This window comes from Sturnus vulgaris, chromosome 2 (genome assembly GCF_052056855.1).
Source record: "Sturnus vulgaris isolate bStuVul1 chromosome 2, bStuVul1.hap1, whole genome shotgun sequence".
In the NCBI taxonomy this organism is placed as follows: Eukaryota; Metazoa; Chordata; class Aves; order Passeriformes; family Sturnidae; genus Sturnus; species Sturnus vulgaris.
Window position 1 is genome coordinate 70,229,404 of NC_142244.1, and position 24,981 is coordinate 70,254,384.

At 35.5% G+C, this 24,981-nt stretch overlaps 1 protein-coding gene across 3 annotated transcripts in view; it reads left to right on the forward strand.

The window, feature by feature from the left end:
• The window catches only part of UCHL3 (ubiquitin C-terminal hydrolase L3), a 40,832-nt gene that overhangs the window by 4,305 nt on the left and 11,546 nt on the right, over positions 1–24,981 (forward strand). For all 3 annotated transcript variants that reach the window (XM_014870965.2, XM_088159754.1, XM_014870966.2), the window contains 4 exons: positions 5,760–5,888; positions 8,981–9,137; positions 9,496–9,581; positions 10,679–10,726. In XM_014870965.2, the coding sequence (XP_014726451.1) occupies positions 5,760–5,888; positions 8,981–9,137; positions 9,496–9,581; positions 10,679–10,726 (420 nt within the window). The remainder of the gene's footprint in view (positions 1–5,759; positions 5,889–8,980; positions 9,138–9,495; positions 9,582–10,678; positions 10,727–24,981) is intronic.

Below are 24,981 nucleotides of genomic sequence, written 5' to 3' on the forward strand. Positions count from 1 at the left end.
TTGGAAGCAGGCCTTAGTCTTTCAATTTCCTGGACTCTGAAACACTATCCCACAAGCTTTCCCAAATAAAAGCTGTAGTGATCAAAATAATTGTAAATGCAGTGTGCACAATTCCTGACGTGTGCTGGGAAGTAGCACTCATAGATTAGGTACTGAGGTACTGTCCTGGTGTAAAAGGATGTTGGATGTGGAGAAACACTGATGTCCTTTTAAAATGCCTAGCTAAGCTTACTTTATTTTGTTCTTTTCAGGTGAGGGAGTAGAGTTTAACTCTTCTGTGGTAAGCAGAGCGCAAACTAGTGGAGATAGTGTACATGCTCAGAAAACAGCCTGTTATTACTCTTGTAGCCTTAGAAGGTGGAAAACCAGGATTCATTTTGTCTTTCTGTAAAGATAATATCCCAGAAAGGCTTTCACAGAGCCAGCAAAGGGGGAATGTTGAGCCTGTGATGCTGCACAGCAAAGAATAAGCACAAGGATAAATATGAAGGAATTGTAGGTGACCACTGTGAGAACGCTTCCTGAGTGGCTTCTTCTAGTTTAAAATATTTCCAACTATGTAGCCCTCTGACTGAGTTTAAATAGGTAAATATGTTGCACAGGGAAAATTGTGACATGTTTTGGGGTTTAGAATACTATTTATATGAATAATTGAAAGATTGCCTTAGCTCAGTCTTTGTATGTTCTTCAGTAATTGAAAGCTAAGAAAAGCATGTATTTCATTCCTCTACTTGTACTTGCCACTTCTGGTCCTTCTTATGTTCTTTTTTGCTCAGTTTCTTAGTTCTTGTTACAAGGAAGCCCTTACAGTCTTGAAGACAGAATGAGTGCTACAAAGTGGAAAACAAGTGACAGTTGTTCCTGCCTTATACATTATCTTGCTGCATTGAAAATGCTGTTTCCCACTTCAACATTTTCCTTGCTTAAAGGACCAGTAGAGTAGATAGAATCCAATGGTTGTTTCAGTTAAGTGTAAAAAGAGAAATGTGTGTAACAGCTTATTTAGAAGAATGGATTGATCCAGCTCGTCCCTGTTATGAGTAACTTCTTAGATCATGGAAACAGCTCTGTTAAGTGTTTTTCACAGAGTAAAACAGTATCAACATGTCAGGACTCTGCTGAAAGCATTTTAAAGCTCTTGCTCACTGGTTTGGGAGGAAGCCTGGGTCAGCTGGTTTATCCAGATTTCTGAGTGCTTTTTTTTGCATTGCTGCCTGTGGGATGCCCTATTTGAATATGTACAGCAGTGCCTGGGCATACTGAGTGTTAAATTTCAAAACTGCTTTATGGATATGTGAAAAATATATACCTCTCATTTTGAAGAAAAGGAACACTAACTGTGAGTCAGTGTTGCTCATTTAGACACCATAAAGTAATGAATGGAGCTGGAAGGATAAGAATTTTGTAGATGTAAGTTTTCTCATATTTTGAAAAAAAAATTGTGATGGGCTGTATTCTTTGAACTTTATTATGGTGTCCCAAAGTACAGAACTTGAGGATATTAAAGAATTTGTAATAAATTTTGATTTTTTCCCAAGGAAGTCTGTTAAAATTGATCATCTCTTGTTTGAACAAGATCATACTGTGGCCATTCTTAAGTGAGGAGTAGTTGGTAAAGAAGAATAAGGTAGCTTATGTAAGTTTAAACTATCTCTACTCCTGGTATGCCTTTTGACCTGCTGTACAGAACTAAAGTTTTTGCAGCTGCTAAATATAACTGAAATGACGCTGTCTCCAAAATGTACTGAAAAATTATTCCTTCATTGTAATTACGAAATGTCATGATGAAAGAATGAAGAAATATATCTTTACAATGCTCCAACAATAAAATATTGTTTGGGTGGTTCCTTTATTTCTAGAAAGGAATTTCACTTTTGAAATAGACTTGGTTTTGTTACATGCTACTAGAAATGATATGTAAAGAATTAAAAGCAAAATATTGTGCATTTATATTTTTAATATAGATTAATAAGAATTGGATACTTTAAGAAACAAATAATTTCCCCTTTCTTGATGATAATTCAATCAGTTACATTTTACTCAATGTCTTACTACTATTAAGGGGAAAAATTACCTTCAATTCAATAAAGTGCCAAAAATTCTTGTGCTTTAATGTAAAAGTTAGAAAATATTGATTGTCTTAATTGGTTTATTTACATGTTGTCCTTCCAGTTTCCTAAATCCATAGGAGCACTTCATTTTTGCAGAGGAAAGTCTTAACTGTCATTTTGTTGTGATATAGAGAGGCTTTAATGCATTCAGCAGAAGTACAATAAAATGTAGATGCTGTGGGTGTTTGGTTTACATTTGTGCTTAGAAGACGATGGCAACAGTTGGTTCTTCCCACAGAAGCTCTCTTGACTTCTGCATCTGAGAGTCTGGAAATGTTTGTGCATTTTGCCAGTTTTATGTTTTCATGGTTTTATATAAATACCACAGTAAAATGTGGAAAAATCCAGGTCTTGAGTATAATGCCTTAGTATTTTAAATGTGACATTCCTGAACTATTTGCAAATGCTGTCTAACTTTAATTGCACTTGAATTTCAAACTCTGTTTTGTTTCAGTTTTTGTCCTCGCTTGGTTTTTACATGCAAGTGACACAGTAGAAAAGCACGTTGCTGCTTAGACAATATTTCAATTGTACACTTAGTACATAAGTTTATAATAGATTTCACCTTTAAGTTGTCTTGTCCCACTTACCCTTTTTCCATAAACCTTTTTCCATAAACCATAAATCAAATCTTCCTACTGGCTCTGTAACTGTGTTGGCAGAAGTAGAATTCTAAACTCATTAAAGATAACTGCTCTGTCCATTTTTTCAATGCCTAACAGTTAGTAGGCTGAAGTAGTGGTACCAGCAATGAAAACAGAGTAGCTTAAACCACATGCTGCATAGGTAAAGTGCCTAGAAGTGCCTATTGTAATGTTTTTGCTATTAACCAATATTTAGACATACAGATTTACAATTTGTGATCATTTAGAATAGAATGAGGTAGGTTGGAAGGGGCTTTTGAGTTCTGCAGACCAACCAGGCTCTGTTCAGAATAAGTTGCTCAGCAACCTGTCAGGTTCAGAATTTCTCAAGACACAAACTCCACAGTCTCCTGGAGAGTTAGTGCTAGTGTTTTACTATGTTCGTTATTTTTTAGATTTATTTTTAAACGCCTTTCTTATCGAGTTCAAATTTCCGTGTATTTCAGCCTCGTTTCTCGTTTTACTGTTTGCTGAGATGAGTCTGTCTCCATCTTCTCTGTGCTCTCCCTTAGCTAGTTAAAAACAGTGGTAGTCAGGTGAGAAAGAAGGGCCTTCTGGAATATTGGGGCAAAAAAGACAAATTCATAGCAAGTGCAAATAAGGGTTAGGGATGTAAAATAGTTTCTAAAGTGGCTTTTTGTCTACTGGTTAGATGGACCAGTGAAAAAACAGGAAGTGTTTTTCAGCAAGGTCTTTTAAGACAAGAAGCAAAGAGACAACTAAAACTAGGACAATAATCTGTAAAAATAAAGTTGTGAAAATGTGAAAATACTAGCTAGAGATGGGGGTGGGGGTGTTGTGCTGCTGTTGTTGTTCTTCCTGAGCTCCTCTAAGACTTCTGTAATTTAGCCAAGTTTTTTTTTTTTCTTATATTCTAAGGTAAAAGCTCAAAGACCTATAAATTAAGAATTGTCAGCTGTGTGATAATCAGTGTCTTTAAAAAAATCTGATACTCTCTTGTGCAGATCTAGAGAAATATGAAGCTGCTATTTTATATTCTCTTGCTTACATAGTATCAATAAGTTAAGAGAAAGTGAAGAGCTGAAAATGTGTGAAATGGCCTGCAGAGCCCCAACTGTTCTTTATAGTATTTGTAGAATAAAATTGCTTTGATAATCCCTAAATAATTGGAAAGGACAACAGTAGAGATCTCTTACCTTTTTAGACAGTGATGCTGTCTAAAAAGCATACTGAACTTCCTGCTGTCCTAAAACAGGAATCACTTTGTCTTCCCATCTTGCCATCTATTGTTCATCTGTTACCCATTTGTCACTCTCTCTTACACAGGGACTTAATGCTGCACAATTTTTAAACCTATATAATAATTTTCAAAAGGATATTTCTATCCTTTTTTCCCCAGACCTGAATGAAACCCTCTTGACACATGGAGAGATATCTTCTTTGCCTATTTTGGGTCTATCCTTAGTATTTTATTTTTGGTTTATAATTCTACAGTAGAGTTGTTAGTCTGGTTGTGTGTTAAGATCACTGCTTGTCATCCTAAGCCTAGGCTCTTGCTGTTCTCTGTAGTGCTGCCCATCATTTTTCCTTGTCACTCTCATTGTTTGCTGGAAGTTAAAGTTCCTCAGATTGTGAAGTTTCTAGGTGGTATGGCAACATGAATAATGGAAGGTGCCCTGTATCCATGGAGTTTTAGTTCCATTAAATTCTTAATTAAGGAGTTTGACTAAGCCATTCTTGGATTTAGTTAGTATTTTGTTGACTTGGGGTTTGAAGGGGTTGGCTTTATTTTTGTTAGTTGGTTGCTTGGTGTTTTTTTTTCCCCAGAGGTGTAAAAAGGACAAGACTAAATCATTTATTTGTCCAGTAACTTAATTGGATCCTTTATCATTGTCTTTTCTGGTTTGTGGGGTCTTTTTCTGCGTGAGTGTTGTTTTTTATTTTTGGGCATTTGTAACTTTATTTCATGTAATTTTGCAAAATATCAAATTATATTGGAATGGAAAATGGATTTTTTTCAGTTGTGTTACTTTTCCTGCAACAAAAATGATAGATTAATTGCTGGTTTAATAAGAAAAGTACTAGAAGTACAACTAATATTCTAATGCAGCCATACATGTAGTCCCTTCTCTTTTGAATTGTTTTATTTTTTGCTGTTCACAAAGTGGTAGTTGTCTTCACAATGTAGAAAGTTAGAAGTTCAAAATACACTGTCTTCTGTTTTGTCATTTAACACTTCCCCTTTTCCCCATGTTCATTCAAAGATCTATATATGCCACAGTATACAATTAGTTTTTTCATGTAATTGTGAATGGCCTGTGTGTCTGTATAGTAACAACAGTTCCTGAATTCAGTTAGGTTCTTTCAGGCTGACAATGAGATTTCAAATTGTCTCAGATCATCTCTGTAGTTATTAACTCTGCAACTGTTGTTGTGATGCCCAGTTTACTTGAGTACAAGAAGAATATCCAATTTAAAAGTGAGCATCCAATCTTCAAAATATATTACTCCATCATAGTTCGAAGGGATTTTTCTTGTAAAAGGTACACCTACTAAAATGTGTATCTTGTGTGGTTTTGCTCCTAATGTCTTTTTGCTTGTAGGAGCTCCAATATGGGCACTGGTGCCAGGTATTCTGAAGCCATGGAGTCAAATAATACCATGAGTTTGTTCATATGTGCTCTGACTGATGGCTTGATGATTTCTAGTTAATGTGAATATTCAGTGATCTTCTGTTTTGTGACAGAACACTTTTTAAATGGTTGAAATGCTTTAATGCTTCAGTAAATAGTGCTGGGAGTGTTTCGACTTTCCTTCCATAAGGACTATTTAAATGCATAAAACATGAGAATTTTGTGTGTGTTTGTGTGTAATTTATTCAGCCTTATTTATTAAAACTTGTATATCTTCTATTCTCCTTAAATTTTAGAAAGCATGAGCTGTTTTAATGTATTTCACGTTGTGGATACGCTGTTATGCTTCTTAAAAGTTAGGTGTTTGAATGCACCTGTTTAATATTATGCTTTTTTTTTTTCTTTTCCAGTTCCTGAAACAGTTGGGTATACATCCTGACTGGCAATTTGTAGATGTTTATGGCATGGAACCAGAACTGCTTAGCATGGTGCCAAGACCTGTATGTGCAGTACTACTTCTCTTTCCAATAACAGAAAAGGTAAATGTTTATTTAATAATCAGTTAATTGCTTTTGCCATAAGTGAAATGGGAATGAGTTTGAATCTTTTACTTTGGTGTCATATTAGAATCAATATGAGACTCAAGCTTTATTCAAGAGACTTCTTCATTAAAAATAACGCAAGAAAATGCTTCTTTCAGAACCTTCTTTTGCTAACCTTGCATGTATATTTCTGATTTCTTTTCAAATCAGCGTAGGAAAAGCTTATGTAGAAGCACAGAGAAATAAGCCTCACACTTTTCTATTACAGGCAGTTTAAGGTATTTTTAATAATAAGTGCTGTGAAATGGCTCAATTTGTTAATTTTAGCAGAAAGCTCCAATAGCATAAGGAAAATAAGAAATAGCATGTAGGACAATATGCAATTCCTTTTTAAGTTTTTGTCCTGTTACACTGACAATACTTCAGATTTCAATCCACTTCAATCCACTTTCAGTTCAGTCATCAGTATTGATGTCGCTTTCACTTCTTGGACAGATGGGACATATTATTAAGATTAAAGACAGTTTCCCCCTGTCTTTCACTATGTTGGACTTTGAAGAACTTGCTTTGGATAAACCTTCAACGTATTTATTTTGTGTCATCACATGCTTTTACATAGTGTGATTCATACTGATCTTTCAATTTATAACAGTATTACATGATTGTGATAAGGACAGCCAAAAAGGTTGAAGTGAATTTGTCCATAATTCATTCTTTTAATCTGCCTCTCAAAAATAATATGTAGCATATAAGGACAAATCACTTAGCTGTGGAAGCTTAACTTCTACAATAAAGAGGAATAACAGGTCAGTCTTCCTACACAGTATGTCCTGTAAACCTCTGTGTTCTCCGTTTCTCCAAAACAGCTATGCAGGCACTACTTTTCAAGCTTGATTTCAGCCACCTTGATAGTTTTGAGCTTAATCAAACTTTCAACTCACCTGTCTTCAGGAAATGTGCTTTCTGTCACCTTTAAGGAATTTTTTACAGTGTGCTGTCATTTGTGTGTGGTTGTTTGAGCTACAGGTCTGAGCTCCTTTCGTGACTGTCACTTTTCTTTTGACTCCCTGCTTGTGCAAACCTTTTTTTGGATCATGCTATGGGAGCATTATCCCATGGGAAAGAACACCTTGCACTTTTTCCAGAAGGTGTATCTGATTTCATCCTAAAGAAACATATGACAAACAAAACCAGAGAAACAACGTATGCTCTGTTGCATGGATCAGTCAAATCTGAGAGCCAGTCAAGTGTTCAGCATGTTAATCCTTCTGAAACACAAGGGACACAAGGGTTTCTATCAACTGTTTAACCTGGCTGTGTAAAGGATGAATGTTTCATGGGAGGTCCCAGTGTTCTGAAGCTTTTGTTGGTCAATGTGAACTCTCAACACCTTTGAGCATTATTTTGTATTTCTAGAGTAGTTTTTCCCTCCTCAGCGTCCTTTTCAAAATGGCCTGTAAAATTACACTTTTATTTAATGATTTATTTTTTTCTTGGCTGTGTCTACTTTTATGAAAGTACCTATTAGTTCTGCTGCTTTTATAATTACTTTTTTCACATGTCTGTCTCTTCTCTCTGGAAGTTCAGTTGTTTTGTGGTTCCTGTATATCAGTTTCTTTGAACTTGCTTTTTAGGGCAAGCTACTCTTGTTAGCATACAGATTATTTTAGGATTGTTGTCCACTTTAAAGGTCAATGCCTTTCTTAGTCTGCATAGTAGGTTGTAGACAAAGTGAATATTGTGGATGTTGGCCATTTTGGGCCTATTGAATGAATATGAATGTAAATTATGGGATATAAATGAATATATGAATATAAATTATGGCATATAGCTTAGGTTAGGAGGAATCTCTTGAGGTGGTCTGGTCTAACTCTTGCTTAAAATTATATTTTTGGTATTCTCAGCATTTATATATTTATTTTTGCTGTGGATTTTATTTTAGTTGGGAGGGAATGAATGGCATCTGTATTGTTCACCTCTCTAGTCTGAACTTTTTGTCCAATTAAACTCTGAAATTTTTATCTCAATTAAGGCTGTTTTTTGTTAGCTTGTAGATAAACCAAATTAAAATGATTTATAATGCTCTTGCTATTACTTAGCCTATTCAGAACAGTGAGACAGTCTGCAAATGTGGAATATGATGCTGGGAAGGTTTTTTGGTTTTGTTTGTCACTGACAGTACAGAGAGCCCAAAGGAAATTTCTCAGGAGTTTGCGGGAAGAGTTCCTTGATAACATTCTGCATTCATACTTTACTTTCATCATATTTCTATAAAAAGCCCATCTCCTTCAGAATGCTTTTTTTGTCTGCAAAAGTACCTAGTAAAAGAGGCAAAGGAGAAAGCATTGTCTGGAACATTTGTGGATTTATTTATTTATTTTTCTGTTTGAAATTAAAATTTAAAGAAAGAAAATAAACAAAAACCTCAAACAAATCCAGTCAAAAAAACCATAACAAGACCCCCTGCAAAAGAACCAACAAATCGCAACCAGCAACAAAAAAAAGCACAAAACCAACACTATTGTGCAATATAACAGATTTTAGTCAAATACGATCTTTATAAAACAAGTACTTTAGATTGTTCAGTCAAGGCAAATTCTCTTTTTGCTACAGAAAATAAAAGTTTGCTTTATGAACATGGCTTTAGAAGGGCCTGTTTTGAGGGTGTTATATAGATCTTATTTTATACACCTGGGAAAAATTAAATGTAAGAGTGGAATTTTTAAAGAATGCTTCATGATGATTAATCACCTGAAGTATTATGGTTTTCTTGATAGCACTTTGACAGGTCTGTCCTTAAAAAGCCTTTAGTTGCATTGAAGAGAATTGGTGACATGAGCTGAGATCAAGGAAATACTTATTTTTGAAGTTAGGTTAGATAACACATTCAAAATGATGTTGCAAGTGTGAAGGCGTTGGGTTAAGAAACAGTATAGAGCAGTTCAGGTAAGTTTACATATACTTGTTGGACCATGTGTTAAACATCTGAAGTGGCAACATTAATTAGCTGTTGTGTTTTAGAAGTTGTTTTGTCTTGAATTATGTAGCTATTTGTACTATTTGTGAAATGTCTTTTACTTTCCTTCTAGTATGAAACCTTCAGAACAGAAGAAGAAGAGAGGATAAAAGCTAAGGGACAAGATGTCAAATCATCAGTGTATTTTATGAAGCAGACCATTAACAATGCTTGTGGAACAATTGGGCTAATTCATGCTATTGCAAACAACAGAGATAAAATGAACTTTGGTAAGATTTTTTTTGGTTTGGTTTTTGTTGGCTTTTCACTTTTTTTCCTCAACTGTGGGAAGCCATGGAGGGAAGGGTATGTTTTGTACTATTTTCTTTTAATATAACCATTCATAAAGGGTAAAGCAGTGTGTCTTTACCTAAAATTACAAAAATAATATTTTATACTAATTTATGAACTAAAGCACTTGAAATATTGCAAAGTGCAGCAGGCTGCAGTTAACCTTGCAGTCAGCCTTCTGTGTCTTAAAAATATGGTGCAATTCTATCTTCAGATCTTTTGTTGGATTCTGTAAGCTGTGAATGAAGTTGGAATTTAAACATGACACTAATTATGTCTTTTTTAAATTTTTTAAAGAAACTAATTCTTCACTGAAAAAGTTCCTAGAAGATTCATTATCTATGACTCCTGAAGAGAGGGCCAAATACCTAGAAACTTATGAAGTTAGTATCATGTGTTTTTATTTTTATTAAAATGGTGTAAGAATTACTTGCATGAGCAGGTACTGTCCTTGGGGGTTGACTTGGTGAAGCACCTAAACGAATTTGATTTTACAGTAAGCTTGTGATCAGACAGTTGCTACAAAGGAAGCTCTGCTTTGGTATTTTAAAGTATTCCTGCCTGCCCATAGCTCAGTTAGCAGAATGGATTTTGTCAATGTTCTCATCCATGTTAATTCTCCCTGGCTTAGTTTAAAATTATTTTGAAATGCATGAGAAATGTGTGCCTGTTCTTTTTTTTTTTTTTGTGGGTTCAGGATGTAGTTTAATAGCCAATTTAAGATGATCTGGGTCTGTTGCTGAAAGGATAGTCCTTTTGCTGCCTCCTTTAATTTGTGCCTTCTAGTCATATCTCCATGCCTTAAGCAGTTGAAGCACACAAAGAGCTGATTTGGCCAAAATACGATCTCCTTCTCCTACCATCCTAAACCATGAGATGAACTAGCTGATAATGTGGTTAGCCACATCATTAGTGCTGTTTGAAAGGATGTGGCAGAAACATCTGGCCAGTGGTGGATGGAGAACAGTACTGTTGCTCCTGATGATAATGATGGTCATCTCTCAAAATGAAAACTTTGATGATTTTTGTATCAGAGTTCACTTCTAGCATATTGTGAAGCCCTCAGGAATATGAGTGTTAACATCTGATTAAAGGAAGTAGTAACAAGCAGAAACAGCAGAGATTTATGACATTTTCTATGGAAATATTGGACATAAAATGACTGATCAGAGCTTTTATCTAAATTATTTTTTCTGCTCAAAATAATAGATAAAAAAAATGCTTGTAGTGTTTTCTGTGTGCAAAAGTGCCTCACAAACTCTCAGATATTTGATCTTAATTGTCTGTTATGAAACTGAAATAGTGGTCTTCTGAGATCCTTGGAGGTGGAGATTATTTGTTTATTATCTTTCTTATTTATTAAAAGCACAGAACAAAAATAATTACATCTATGCAATTGATAAAATTAAGTGCAAAAATGGTTCTTACAACACTGAAAGTCTGTCATTTAAAGTCTGATTGAAATATATTTTAATTTTAGGCTATTCGTGTCACTCATGAATCCAGTGCCCATGAAGGTCAGACTGAGGTATCCACGTTTTTTAAAAGTCTTTGTTTATATCTACTTAGAGTTGAATATCATTGACATGAAAGCAATCATATATTAAGGGTTTACAGTGAAATTGAGATTATTGCTTGGTTTTCAATATTGTGTCATTAATCCAAAATTAAGTGGCATTGTTGTGGGGGAAACCAAACTTGAAGCTTGGGGCCTTTTTGTTTGTTTGTGGGTTTTGGTGATGGGGTTGTTTGCATTAGGCTTTTTAGCTCTCATATGAAAGCATGAAAGCTCTTTCTAAGCTGTAAGATTCATAGTAACCATACAAGTGTAATGAATGTTTTATGAAAGTTTGAAAAGTTATAATTCAGGAAAAGAAATAGTCCAATAGTTGGTTTGCAGTTGTGTGTGAGCTGTTTGTATACAATATAAATTCAGATAAGTTCTCAGTCATGCATACATTTATAAGCATTTATGCCCCAACAGATTGAGTGATATGGAAAAAAACAACCTGGGACCTGACAAAAAAAACCCTGAAATAATTATAAGCTTGAATATTCAACATTTTTGTGCTTCAGTCATACTAAGTCAGTTTTCCATCTTTCTGGTTCAGATTTCAGTATCTGTTCCACTAAAAAAAAAAAAGGATTATTATGATTATTGTTAGGACTGCTTTGTTTGACAGAAAGAGAAGCACTTCTATATTTGACTGTGGCTCCAGTGACTCATCCACTCTCTCTTCAAGTGCAGTAGTTTTCTTTTTTTTTGTGCAGTGTCTTCTATACAGTGTAGAAAAAGCAAAGCAGTCCTTTATGCTCCCCCTTGCCCTGTGCAGAAATGGAAATGATGAGAATTGGTTTAACTATTTCTGTTATATACTCAACTTCCTTTGTAGTATTTTCTTTAAAAAACCACACTTCTCTCTCTCATCTCATTCCCTAAATTAGTCGAGGTTCTATATTTCGAGAAGAAGCATCAGAAAAACTTTGTGTTTTTTCCTTTCCTAAGACACTCAAAAAAATCTGTTTTTTTTTTTTTCTCAAATGAGTCCATTTCTAGATATCCTTGGCCAGCTCAGAAAGAGTGATTATTCCAGCAAATTGCTGAGGACTGAATCTTTTCCTAAGATCCTTGTGAAAGAGAAACTTCTTCAGTTATTTTGATGTACTGTGAGGTTCATGTAGGGAACGATCTGTCTCTGCTTTCTTCTGGCAGATATTGTGGAATGATTGGGAAACAAAATTCAAGGGCTGTGTGTTTTGAGAATCTTCATGAAGATTCAGGAAGCACCTAAGTGATGATGGAATCTCCTAATAATGGACAGTTAACTTCTTGAACTTCCACTAATTAATTTGTTTCCTGATCAAGATAGCCACAATACAAAAGATTAATAATTGTGTGGAAAGATGAAGACTTCTTTTCATAATAAAAAATTACAAGATTGTCTTAGCAACCATGCCTAAACACAGCTAGTTTCCTTGCCAATTATTTATTATTCCATTTTGTATAATTCTATCTGTAAGTAATTCAATATGGATATTCCTTAGATTGGCGAAATAACTTTTTCCTGTCTTTTTGTTTCCAAAGTTGAAATAGTACAAAGACTGAACACATTTCCCAGGTTCATTTTTTCAGAATAGTTCTCATCCATCAACCAAGGAGGGAAGAAATAAACAAGTTTTATTACTGGAACATCAAATTGCCTGGAAATCCTGTCCTACCAGATGGTAGTTAAACAAGGCATCAAGGCCTCCCAATTCGTTGGTACCTGATGACTTACTTTACTTTAAAGTAAAATTCTTTTTAAGTGAAACAAAATATGAAACATGAATATGCTGAGAAATGTAACTGAGAGTTGAAGTGAGTTAATATCTTCTACCTTCCATGGGTACATTTTAAATGTTACTGTACTCTTAAATCTACTGTGTGCTTTAGCCATGCAGTGGTTGATGGGACTTATAAACAGCATGGTTTTGCAGGTGCTGAAGTTACCATATGCAGGTCATAGGAGGTTGTTGACTTGCCCTGTGGGGTAAGTTGAGGATTTCTAGCACCTTTTGGGAAAGAAAGAAGAGAATCCTATTTCTCCTGCATCTTTGTTACTTGTTATGATTACTTTCCCAAGAATTTAAAGTTCCTGTAAGAGCACAGGAAAGGAACATGGTTGCCTTCCTGTGACTGGGGTTTTTGACCTCCATGTACCCTCTCAACTGTCCAAATAGTCAAAGCACGTTGCATAGAAATCTTTCCTTTGAGTAAAGTGGCTTATTTAGTTGCTTAATGATAGTAAGTGGTGTATAGTTAGTGCTTTGTGAACAAAAAGTCCTTTCTAAGTCTCTTACAGGTTTAAAGATTAAGAAAACATGCAGGCCTACTTTTGCGTAGGGTGGTTAACTTAGCTTGTGTTCTTCACAAGAAAAGCCTGCTCTATGGGTAGTGCTGTCCCTTGGATAGGTATTGCATACTACTGTCCACTCACATTTTTAGAAAGTCTTGCTTAAACTTACCTGTGTTAGACAGAGTAACTTCCAAAAGTGGCATGGATTGTAGTCAATTCCACTGATTTGTTTCGGAAGGAAGGATGTTTCCTTCCACCATGAAAAACATACCATCATACCATCGAGATAAAGTTAAATTTTCTGGAATTGTGAGCTGCAGAAGGTTTAAAAATAGCAAAGTGCAGACAGGTTATCTTCTGATAATACTGTTTGGTGGGTTTGGGTTTTTTACCCTGGCTTCTGGTGTTCCAGATATTTGAGGATTCAGTCTTTAATACTTCTGAGTAAAGTTTTTATTTGTTGATTGCCCTTGACAGTCTTGCTACGTCTTCACAGACTTTTTTTATAATCTCAGTGACTTCTTAGTTTTAACAATATGCTGATGCATTTTCTGCCTTTTTTTTTCTGTTTCATGTACATAAGTATTTCAAACCGCAAAATAAAGCAAGTCTAGCTAGAAATAAGTCAGAAGTAATAATGCTGTGCTATCTTCCTCGTATCTGTGTATTCTGTCATCTTGTCTGGTGGGTAGGATTTGTTTCTGTTTTAGTATAATCGGAGATTTTTTTTTTTTTGCTCCTAAATTTCATATGTTTTAAAGAGTTCTTCTCAGGGGGAAGATAACTTGGCAAGTTATTACTTGTAGTGGGCTTCTAGATTCCAAATGGTGACTGGTGGAATTCACAGTGATCAGTTTGCTTCTGGGATGTATCATTACTGTGGGATCTATTTGGCTGAACATGAGGATGAATTGCTAAGCCAGTGGATTGAAGATGAAAACTATAGAATGTTCTGCCTCAATGGGTACTTTAACAGGCTTCTTGAGTTTGATAGCTATTTAGTTTGAAAAAACCTAACTACTTTTCTTAAAATTAAAAGAGATTTTTTTGCCTTTCAAGGAGATTAAACTTTTAAGAACTGTTAAGCAGTTTTCATTTTGATAATTCATTTCAAGTGTGCTAATTAAAAGGGTTGTAAATTTGCCTTTAATCTTTCAGGCCAGGTTTTGGACCATGTTCTGTTAATACTTCTGGATTGTGTTGCTCCATGTCTCACTTTATTGCTACAGTAGAGCAAATAAATAGCTAAAGCAGTCTTACGGGTACTTTTTAATGGATGCTTCTGTGTAGAAAGTGTCGGTCTTTTAAAATTACTTTGGTAGCAAGCAGTAAGATCTGGGAATGGTTCCACAGAAGAAGTGTCTTGTTGGCTTCAAGGGTGGTTTGATTCTGATCTCATGTTCAAGTACCATAATGAGGCAATTAATGTAAGATTCCAGTAACTATTTCTGTTGAAGTCTATGATGGTGAAGCTTACACCTTCTCAAATGATGGTATTCCATATCGAAAGCTACCATAAAAAAGCTTTACCTTAAAGCTTCATAGATTCTGTGTACTCTTCTCTGTGTGACAGTTCCTGAACTGCAGATATTGTTGAGAGTAGAATAGGTGCCAGGTACTCAAGATCCTCTTTATTCTTCTATGAGTCTTCTGCTGAGCATACATTCTGTTTATAATACCTAGAATGTCTTAAGACGTGGAAAATGGAACCTGTTTCTTTGCAGAACTGTACACGCTTTTAAGCTGATCCTTATTTGATTTGTGCTGAGCCATCTTTGAGTTTTCACTTTTGTTTTGCATATAGGGTTTTTTCCCTTTTTCTGATGCCTCCTTGAACATTTCATAGGTTTTGAAACCCTGTATTGCCACACACCTTAACATTTCTGATACTCTCTTGCAAAAAAACAAACACACCCTCTCTGTTTGAAAAACCACAACTCTTCAAAAATATTAAAATGACAGTTTGTGGATCTGCATTAGCTCTCTAATCAACAGTGATCAATAAATAACTAAGTTATGGCAATATTTGAGGGAGTAAAAGTACTAATTTGTAGCAGTGATCAGGATTAGGTTCATATCTTTTTTTTTTGTATTGCAATCTTGCATTCCCTTACTTTCAAACAATTGTAGTAACTATTTGCAAGTAACAGATTAGAAAATCTGAGGGGAACATTTTTTGAGAACAGGAAAACATTATTAAATGAGAAAGACGTCCAGGTCTAGAGTCTGTAGCAGAGTAAATGAATTTTGAAATTGGAGGGGGAAGAAACTTATTTTGTATTCTACCCCCTAATTTGCATTAATAATATAAAGTTACTATATAGTTGCCTCGGAGAATAGGAGAGGAGGAAAATGCAAAGGCACACTTTGTGTAGAAATAAGCCAGTAGAAATTGTTTGGCTCAATTAAAGAATTACATGCTTCAGGGAAGTTATTCCAGGTGATGCCTTGGGGAGCTGGAACACAGGTTACACAAAGAGTTGAGGGGAATAAAATGGGTACTTATTGAGAGGCCTACAAAAGGCCTACAAAAGCCACACCCTAGCAGTATGAGTACCACAGTTGTGGCCCCTGCCTGGATGGCTCCAAGATGGAAGCAAAGGAGGGCTTGGTCACAAAATCTCACACTTTTATAGGTTTTGGTTAATTTGCATAAACCTGCGCTTCTCTTTCCACATTGTTTATGCTTAGAGTCTGAAGTTTGGAGAAACTGTCCTTGAGTTCTCGACTGGAATAGGACTGTTTTGTCTTCATCACCCTAGCACATCAGAAAAGCACATCCAAGCAGAATAGAAAAACTTAAAACTTAAGGCATCAAAGGTATAAAATATTATCTGTACTGATTCTTGAAATAAATTACCTTTTTAATATGTGAATATAATAATCTGAGTGGATGATACTTTCATTCTGCTCTCATATTACTGGCAACTATATCCAGTACTTTTGCAACTGTACTTCATTACAGCTCAATTCTACAGTAAGGAAAATTACAAGCTATGCCACAGAATTTTTAAAAAAAAAATTAATTGGCCTTTAGGCAAGGAATTAGATCCAGAGAATAATTTGTGTTCAATTTCTGCATTTCTCAAGGCTTTGACATGCTTTTCTCCTGTTCAAGTCCTATTTTGGCAATAGTATCTTAAGTTTTAGCCAGCTGTGTGTATCTCTGGCTGTTAAAATAATTTTGGATTGCTAGGTTTCCTGCAGTATCTTAATGGGCTTCCCAAACAGTTTCCTGAAACAGCTGATCCTGTAGTCTTGTAGGAGCTAATGCTGGCACAGAGGGTTTACAGGCACACTCCTGGGAAGATGGGAGAAAGTTTAACAGACTAGATTCAGATCAGCTTTTGTGAATAGCAAATAATTGTGCTGTTAAGTGATTGGCAAGCTGTTAGTGAGACATCAAAGTATCACTAGCTGCTGGCAATAGCTTTCCATATCACTTTTTGATGTAAAGTACAAGTGATAAAGTGAACTTTTTATTATGTCCTGTGGTACTTGTGGCATATGGAGCCACTTTTGTGATGCAGTTAAAATTTATTTTGGACAAGGGACTTTTAGCAACATTTATACATTACTGCTTAGTAGAATGTGTTCTCTGGTCTTTGGGAAGTTCACTTCTTGAAGTGTTACTACAGCATGGCTCAAAATGATGTTTCAATCAAGCAAATACACACAAGTGATATGGCCACTTGAAATGCCTATGCTTGATATTGGTTAGAGAGTATAGAGTACCTGTATTGGGTATTGGCTAGAGAGTAATAAGAGCTTTTGATTTTGTTCATGACCTAAATTCTTAGGAGAAAATTAAGAGCTCTTACTTTCATGTATTTTCTTCCCTCTTCCTTAGAGGCTGATGAGAATGTCCATCTAAACAAAGTGTAACCTACAGTGTTTAAGAAGAGGAAGATGGAAGAAAACAGAACTGCAGGATAAAATGTATCAACTATTAAGGGAGGGCACAAAAAACACTGCCTTTGTTCTGTAACTCCTCCCTTTTGGGTTATTTTAGTACCCTTTGTACATCCATTTCCCAGCTGACAGCTTTGGCTACTGGAATTGTATGTTGAGTGAAATGAGACTCAGAATTGAATGGACTGAGGTGCAACATCTCAGATGCTATTTCAAATGGCAACAACATTCTTGCACCTCATTAGACCTTTATCAAAAATACTGATAAAAAATCAGCCTTTGAAAATCAAAACTGGTGTTTATACTGAGAGAGTCAAAAATCATAAATAAGAACATGTCTCAGATATTCACAAAAAGCTGAAATACTGGCACACATCAGTGTGTTTACTTAGATACACTTTTTGTTCACAAGTATGATCAGGAATATTTTTAACATGGATTGAAGTTGACAGCCTCTAAAAACACTACCACAGCTTGATTTCTTCTTTAACTCAAAACATAACTGCAAACTGTAGTCTGTAAACTTGTTTCATGTGCCTGGAGAACTATAATCTTGCTTGGAATGCGTGAAGTTAGACTTTGATCACAGTAACAGTCGTTAACATTGGCAAGAGCTAAGTAGAATCAATGCACTCTGTTCCCAACTGCTATAAAACTTGAACTTTCAAAGATCTCTGGTTCCCTGGGGCATTACAATTTATTGTTAGAGAAGAAACATAAAGAGCTTCCCTTTTGCTCCTGCCAAGAGCATATGGTGGGATTTTTTTCTTAAATCACCCATATTCCTTGATGTTTCTTCTGAATAATCCATAGTCTTCTAAAGAAACATTTGCATCTTGAGGGAATATAAAATCAATTATGTAATTGTTTCATATGTGATTTTTGACTTAGCTTTAGAGAACAAGCATATAATCTCTCCTGTAAAGATGGTGAAGTTGCCTAAAAATTTTAGCTATGACTTTTTTTCTTTTACAGTCTACAAAGTAAAAGTGGAAAGAAAGAGCTTACTAGAATCATGTGAAATGTTTTGGAAATTGTGCTTGGTTAGTTTGTGATTTATTGCATTGCCATGTTATCTAACATGTTAGTGTTTGAGACATGCATTAACCTGATTTCTATACTGAGCAAATTGCAAATAAGGTATTAATACAGTAGAATTGTTATTCTGGATCTTATGCTTAAACATAAAATCTGCATGAAGCAGTTCTGATTCCTAGGATGAAATGTAACTATAGAGGATATTCGCACCCATAAAGCCACCCATGGATTTAAATAACAAACTTATAATAAATAAATAACAGAAGTGAAAAAAATGTTTCTACAGTTTTGCATCCAACATCTCTACCAATCAACTGCCATAAGTTTGTTTAGTTTTTTTGTTTGTTTGTTTGGGTTTTTTTTGCATCTCTCCAATCCATAATGCTTCCTGTGCTGTTCTTGCACTATCTGTAAGAGATAGAAAGCAGTAGGGTATAGCCATGTGTGACAGGTGATGGCTGAGTTCACAGTCAGCCTCTTGCCCTTAGGCAGAAGAGAAAATGATTTGGCTCTCTTTCTTTTTTTTTTTTTTTCCCTTTATCAAACCAGTAATTTGGAAGGAGAAAATTAAAAGAATTTACAATTCTTAAGAGTTGCAACATTGTACCAATATGACTGAAGCTAGAAGGTGGGCTAAAACTACTCAGAGAATTGATATTGTATCAACTGACTTTGCTCAAGGAAGCACTCCAAAATACAGTATTTGGTGTGCAACGATGATGTTCAATTTATTAAAAAATTTTTTTTTGTGAAGGGAAAGCTATATGAAAAAACCAATCTGAGTAATTTAGCTTTTGCAGAGCTCCCTAACCTTAGATTTTTTTTTTGTGATTCCACTTTTTTTTGATCACAGAAATCACCATTGTGATAATCTAGGTTGACTTTTGCCTAACATAGACCATAGAACTTAATTTTAAGTCTTCAGGGAGCGATAAATTACCACTAATTTTGGAAAGATTTTTTTGGGGTGCTCTGATCTCACCATTTTTCTTGTCTTTACCCATATATCTAGCAAAGTAGTACTCTTAGGATATTGTCCATTCTTAATCATAGGTAAAACTTATGTGGAGAATACTGTAAATATTTTTTTACCAGCTGCAGAAGGACTAACTAAACTGACTGGTGCAGATGTTGATCTGCTAGCAAATGTAGCCCAGTTTGGTCTGTAATCTCAGTCTCAATACATATTGATGTGATAGTTGTAATGTTGGCAAAACAAGTAGGTCTGTGAGGACTGGAGTTTGGTCAGACTTTTGTTGCATATGAGGAATATCTAGTTAGGAACAAACTTTTCCTGCAGTTGAAATAGAAACAATGTCTCTAGTTCATTTGAATTCTGTGGTGTATTGTTGGAGATGAGCTCATGAAGCATCTTCTGCCTCTGTGAAATTCTTCCTTTGTCAGACTCTTCTCCTCTGTCTGGCTGCTTATCTTTTTATAAAAACTTGAAGGAACTTAATGTCTCTCAGGATTTCACGACCACCACCAACATGGGCTTGAAATGCTGTTGAGAAATTGAAAATCCTTGTGAAGTAAAGAGGAGGAATTTTTTCAGACAGTGTGATTATATAGATTTAATTTGTGTGTAAAAAACCCAGTAATGATAATGACTAAGGAAGAAGAATACAGTTTTAACTGAGTACAGACCCTTTAAAATCCTGTGTTTAATTCAATAATGAGCAATTATTTAAGAAAAACAGGGCTTCAAAAGGTGGTGGGGAAAAGTGATTGATAGATACTAAGTACAGCCTCTCTGAAAAGAAACTTAAGGCTGTAATAACCCTTATATTGCCCACTTGGCTGGAAAAGTTGTACATTTTATTGATGCTTCAACCTTCTCCCATCTCTGCTCCAGGGATTACTGTATAGGAACTATATTGAACAGCATGCTGGGAGGAGTCCCTGCATGCTTATAGAACAATGCAACTGAGCAGATGTAGAACATGTGACAGGGCCTCTGATCCCAGGCTTGTGCCTATGAAACAATGACCAGGACTTAAAGTATGCTATCTCCTTCTGTTTCCCAAGTTTCCAGACGTTGTTACGCAGTTAAAGCTCATTTTCTCTCTGTCTCAGTGTAGCTGGCATTTCATTCTACACAGTGACACAACCTGAAAATGGAGGAAAGAAGAAAAGCCCCTGTTCTAGCACAGGTTGTGAGCTGATAGGCAGGGAAGCTTCCAAAGAGGAAGGTACCATGGGCTTGAACTTTTCACTGCGAGGATGCTCTGAACCTGAATTTCCAGACAGATGAATTTTTTTGCATCAAGTAGCAAGTTAATCAATAATATGTATTTCTCTTTAGAAATGGTCATGCAATACCAGATGTTGCTTTGTCCTGTTAGGTCTTCAGTGCATTACATGTGAACTGAAATAATTTGCTGAATTTGGTTTCACAAACAAGATGAGCAAACAGATCCCTCTTTCTAGAACTTGACAGGTTTAGGTGTGAACCAAGCCATGAGCTCCTTGGTACTATCAAACTTAGGCTCTTTTAAGTATATGTGAAAGCACAGCTCTTGGTGCCTGACAAACTTTGTATGTGATTCCTTTTAGATCTTAGATTTTAGTAACATCTATATATAGGAATGAGTTTTAGATTGGGGCAGATGGTAATTGCCTGAATATTTTCTGGACCTACTCCATGAAGCTTTTAACTTTTTCATAATGTATTTTTTTGCATTTCAGACAATAAACTTGATGTGCTTACTGGTTTATATGACAATAACATTCAATTCTATTTCGGGGCTTTTGTTTTACCACTTCAGATAGTTGACCTGTTATAATTCTCAACACTGGAATATGCTCCTGTGACCTTTTCTTCTTGTGAAGTTAGGCTAATTCTCTCTTTTCTGCAGTTTCTAGCTGTTAATATGTTTTGTTTGAATAGGGTGTCTCAAGTTAGGATTTGTCTTCAATATTTTAAATTAAATGTGAAATGTACGAATGTATTCTTTATTTGGAAATGTGTATTTAACATTAATTTCATAGCAATATTGGCATATAATTCTAATTTAAGTTTTTCTTAATATTCATTTGAAAACAACTTCAGTTCACATAGCTTAATTTGTGCTTATTATTAAAACAATGCATAGAATTTTCTGGTTATTACAGCCTTGTTAATTAGCCATAATCCAGTATTAAGTTTGCTTTTCCAGAATTCCTGGAATAAGGTACTGTCTTCTGAAATTCCCCTCTTACAGATGCAAAAATATATTTTCAATATATTTTTAATGGAGAGAAAGTTTCTCGTTCTCTTAGTTGAGAGATCCCCCTCACTAGAGGACCTACTAATACAGGAAATAAAGGATAAAAAGATTCAGTCAATGGAAAAATCAGGACAAATACTAACTAGAAATACTAAAATATTAGTTGCCCTAAATGGCATTCTATGATGTAAATTCAGTTTGAAAAACTGAAGTAATTATTGGTCTCATTACATTCAGGCAAGAGGTATTTTTAATATTTTCTTTTTATTTTAATGATATCAGCCAGAAAACAAATAAGTGCAATAAAGAATGGTAGAAGTATAGACTTGTGGTAAAAACAGTAACAAAACTAAAAAAAAGCTCTCTAAAAATTCTTTCAATGTTGTGATCATTCCTGAACTATTAAACAATTCTTAAATTTGGTATTGTTCAAAATCTTATAAATGGTTTCACAGTAATTATACAGGAGTCCTAAAAAACCAGGAATTTTTTCAGAGCAAACAGCTTAACAGCTTCCAGTTAATGGAATGCATCAGAGTATCATACTCTAAGCAAGGTTTTTGGTTTCATTTTTTTTAACTGTTTCTCACTAAAAAGATACGATAATTCAGATTCTTAGAAGACTTATCAATCCTGTCTGTTATGATGGCAGCAGCTTACAAAATTGTAAAACATGCAAGTGTGTCTTGCCTTTTGTCATGAACTGTCTAGTCAGCAAAGGTCTTAAATTTCTTCCTGACAGCAAGTTCTAATCTTATAGGTTCCTCCTTCTATTGAGAGGTCTGTGGACTATGAGGAATTCTAGAAGCAGTCTTTTATCAGTCATCTTTTTAAATTTTCTTGAGCTGAGAACAGATCATTTTTAAAGCTATCTGATACATTATCTAAATGTAAACCCTCTCATTTTAGATCAGTTCTTCAAGTGAAAAATATGAAAAAAACCTGTCAGTAGAATAGATAAACTGTAATAGCCATTATTGCCATTGCTTAATTCCTTTTTATTAGTGTAGTTCCATTTTTGGATTGAAGATTTTCTAGTTTTGTTCTCTTATGGGGAGCAGGTGACATGTAGAGGGTGGATCAGAATGCTTGAAATTAGAGGAGGAAACCAAACTGTGACAAACCTGTGGAAAACTCTGTTCTCTGGACAGGTTATCAGACTTGGTAACATTCCATGATTGTGTTTGAGCTCTGCAGTTTCTACGGTACTTGATGCTTGCTCTTCATGAAGAATTCCTAACCCTATCTTTCTTCTTTAAGGTCAGCAATATAGGAGCAGACAGAGCCAATTCGTTGTCCCACTCTTGACAGGAAAAAGAAAAAAAAAAGAGAACTAAGATTAGTTGCTTCAAAAATAATAAATAAGATAAAGAAAGTAAATGAAAGAAAGTAGTGGCACTACAGTGACTTATTTTGACTAATAAGAATGAAAATAAATTTTTTTTAGAAAAGCTATCTAATGCTTGGTTCTCACAGGCCGTACTGGAGTCATTCCATTGAAAGCATTATTTGGGGCATCCCTTAAGGAACTGCAGCTTTTATTCTGCCTGCCCTAACTTGGCAGGTCTCAGGGCAGATAAGTGGGGTGTCAGTGATGAGTTCCTGTGTTAACTTGTGGGTGTCTGCAGGGAGACCTGTACTATTAAACAGTCTGTTGGTGACATAGAAGACAATAGCAGGGTGACTGGATTGCAGCCTTCCTCAAGAGAGTGGAGACTGTTCAAGGGCATGTAGTGACAGGGCAAAGGGGAATGGCTTCAAACTGAATGACAGTGGACTTAGATTAGACATTGGACATTAGACATTAGGAAGAAATTCCTTACTCTGAGGGTGGTGAGGCAATGGAAAAGGTTGTCCAGAGAAGTTGTGGGTGACTCATGCCTGGAAGTGTCCAAGGCCAGTTTGGGTGGAGCTTTGAGCAACCTGGTGTAATGGAAGGTGTCTCTGCCCATGGTAGAAATTGTAACTAGATGATCTTTAAGGTGGGCCCTTCCAATCCAAACCATTCCATGATTCTGTGATTAAAATACACTCCAAAACCTACAGGCAGTGGAAAAAGATCAAGAGATAGTAAAGCACAAGACATCAACACAGAACAATATGGATTGCCCTTTAGATTAGTTTCAAACAAAGGAGTGTTCTTCTGAGGCCAAATAAAAGCTGTGTAATTAGCACAAAAGATTAACTTAATTTCTTGCCAGAAGGTGAGGGATTCTCTGAAAGGCTCTAGATAACACTGGGAAATTTTATATATTCCAAGATAATAGTGGATGAAATGCTGAAGATGAGCTCCTTGTTTGACATTGTGGCCAGATGAATAATGTAATCTACTGTGCATGTTATGTCATCATTGAACAGGACTAAAAAGGTTGCATTTTCATTTATGTATTTTAGTAAACCGTATGAATATGCTACTTACTGTCTCTGTAGCTATAGACAGGATTGATTGAATTTTGTATTCTGATTTTTTTCAGTAGAAAAAAAAAATTTATGCTTGAATGTTTGTTTTATGAGTATGCTCTGATCCAAGCAAAACTTTAACTTGTTTGGTCCTGTGGCCTGTGTGGGACAGAAGATCAAAACTAAATCATCACAATGGTCCTTTCTGGTCTTAATATATTTACTATAACTTTGTCAGTTGGAGCTGAGAGTCATTTTTAATACTTCTATGGTCTTTCTTCTAATAGTAACAATTTGAATGGTTTAACATAGTCCTACTGCTTCCACGGATACTAAAGGGATCCTGAGTGTTAATGGCAGTACTGCCACTGGCCTGCTATTTTAGAAGAATAGGTGAAAAACTTAGGAAGTTGCATACCTCACCACGGTAAGCTTCCTTTTTCCTTTGCTTTCCTTTTATGTTAGACATGGAACAGTAAAGAAACTCTGGGTTCTGTTACCATAGCTACTTGGTTCATCTTAAATCCCAGAGTAGCACAATCTAGCTTTTCCAAATTGCCAAAGAACTGTTGCTCACAGCTTTTGTAGCTGTAGACAAAACTGATTATTTCTCTGTTCTTAACTATTTCTTCCATTAAATGATGCTTAAATCCCCTCCCTCCTTACTTTCCAACACTCTGTCTCTTGAATGAGTCAGTTAATTTGTGTTCATATTGTGAAGTTCCCTGGGTGTGAATAACCTCTAGCTTATCTGACTATAAACTTCAGATTTGAACAATGTCTGCTTATTTGCAGTGTTGTTTCATCTTCTCATTTGAATTAAACACATTCTTGATTACTGTATGTGTGATTTGAGTATTTAAAGGACAATATACTCAATAGTGGACACTTTTGCAGTTGCTATTTGCTGCAGTTGCAGGGATGCTATTTCAAGTTTAAGTGGGCTAAGTATGTTCTTTTTTAATGTTTATGTAGTCGTCATCGTCCTCGCTGTCTTCACCACCATGCTCATCGCAGCCTCAGGTTAGCCACAGCAGAACGAAGGCCTCACCATTGTGTCACTCTGCATCCCTCTCCTGGGCCAAACGTAATCATGTAGGTCCTGCAAAGGCTCCCAGTCCGTCAATCCGTCTGCGTCGGTGGCGGCCCTTGATACGCCTTCCATCTGTCGGGCTTCATTCTGTTGTAAGTGTAGTCCATCTTCAGTCTTTTCTTACTCTGACAACACTGGCCTTCTGCCATGTAGCTTCAGTCTTCAAGGCATCATATTTTGTTGGGGTCTTTTCTCAACCATTCTTAGGATTTCTTTCTTTCTGGTTTATTTTTTCCCTTTCCAACCATGTCAGACAGCAAAAGTACATCATTCCATGCTTTGCTGTCCAGGTATT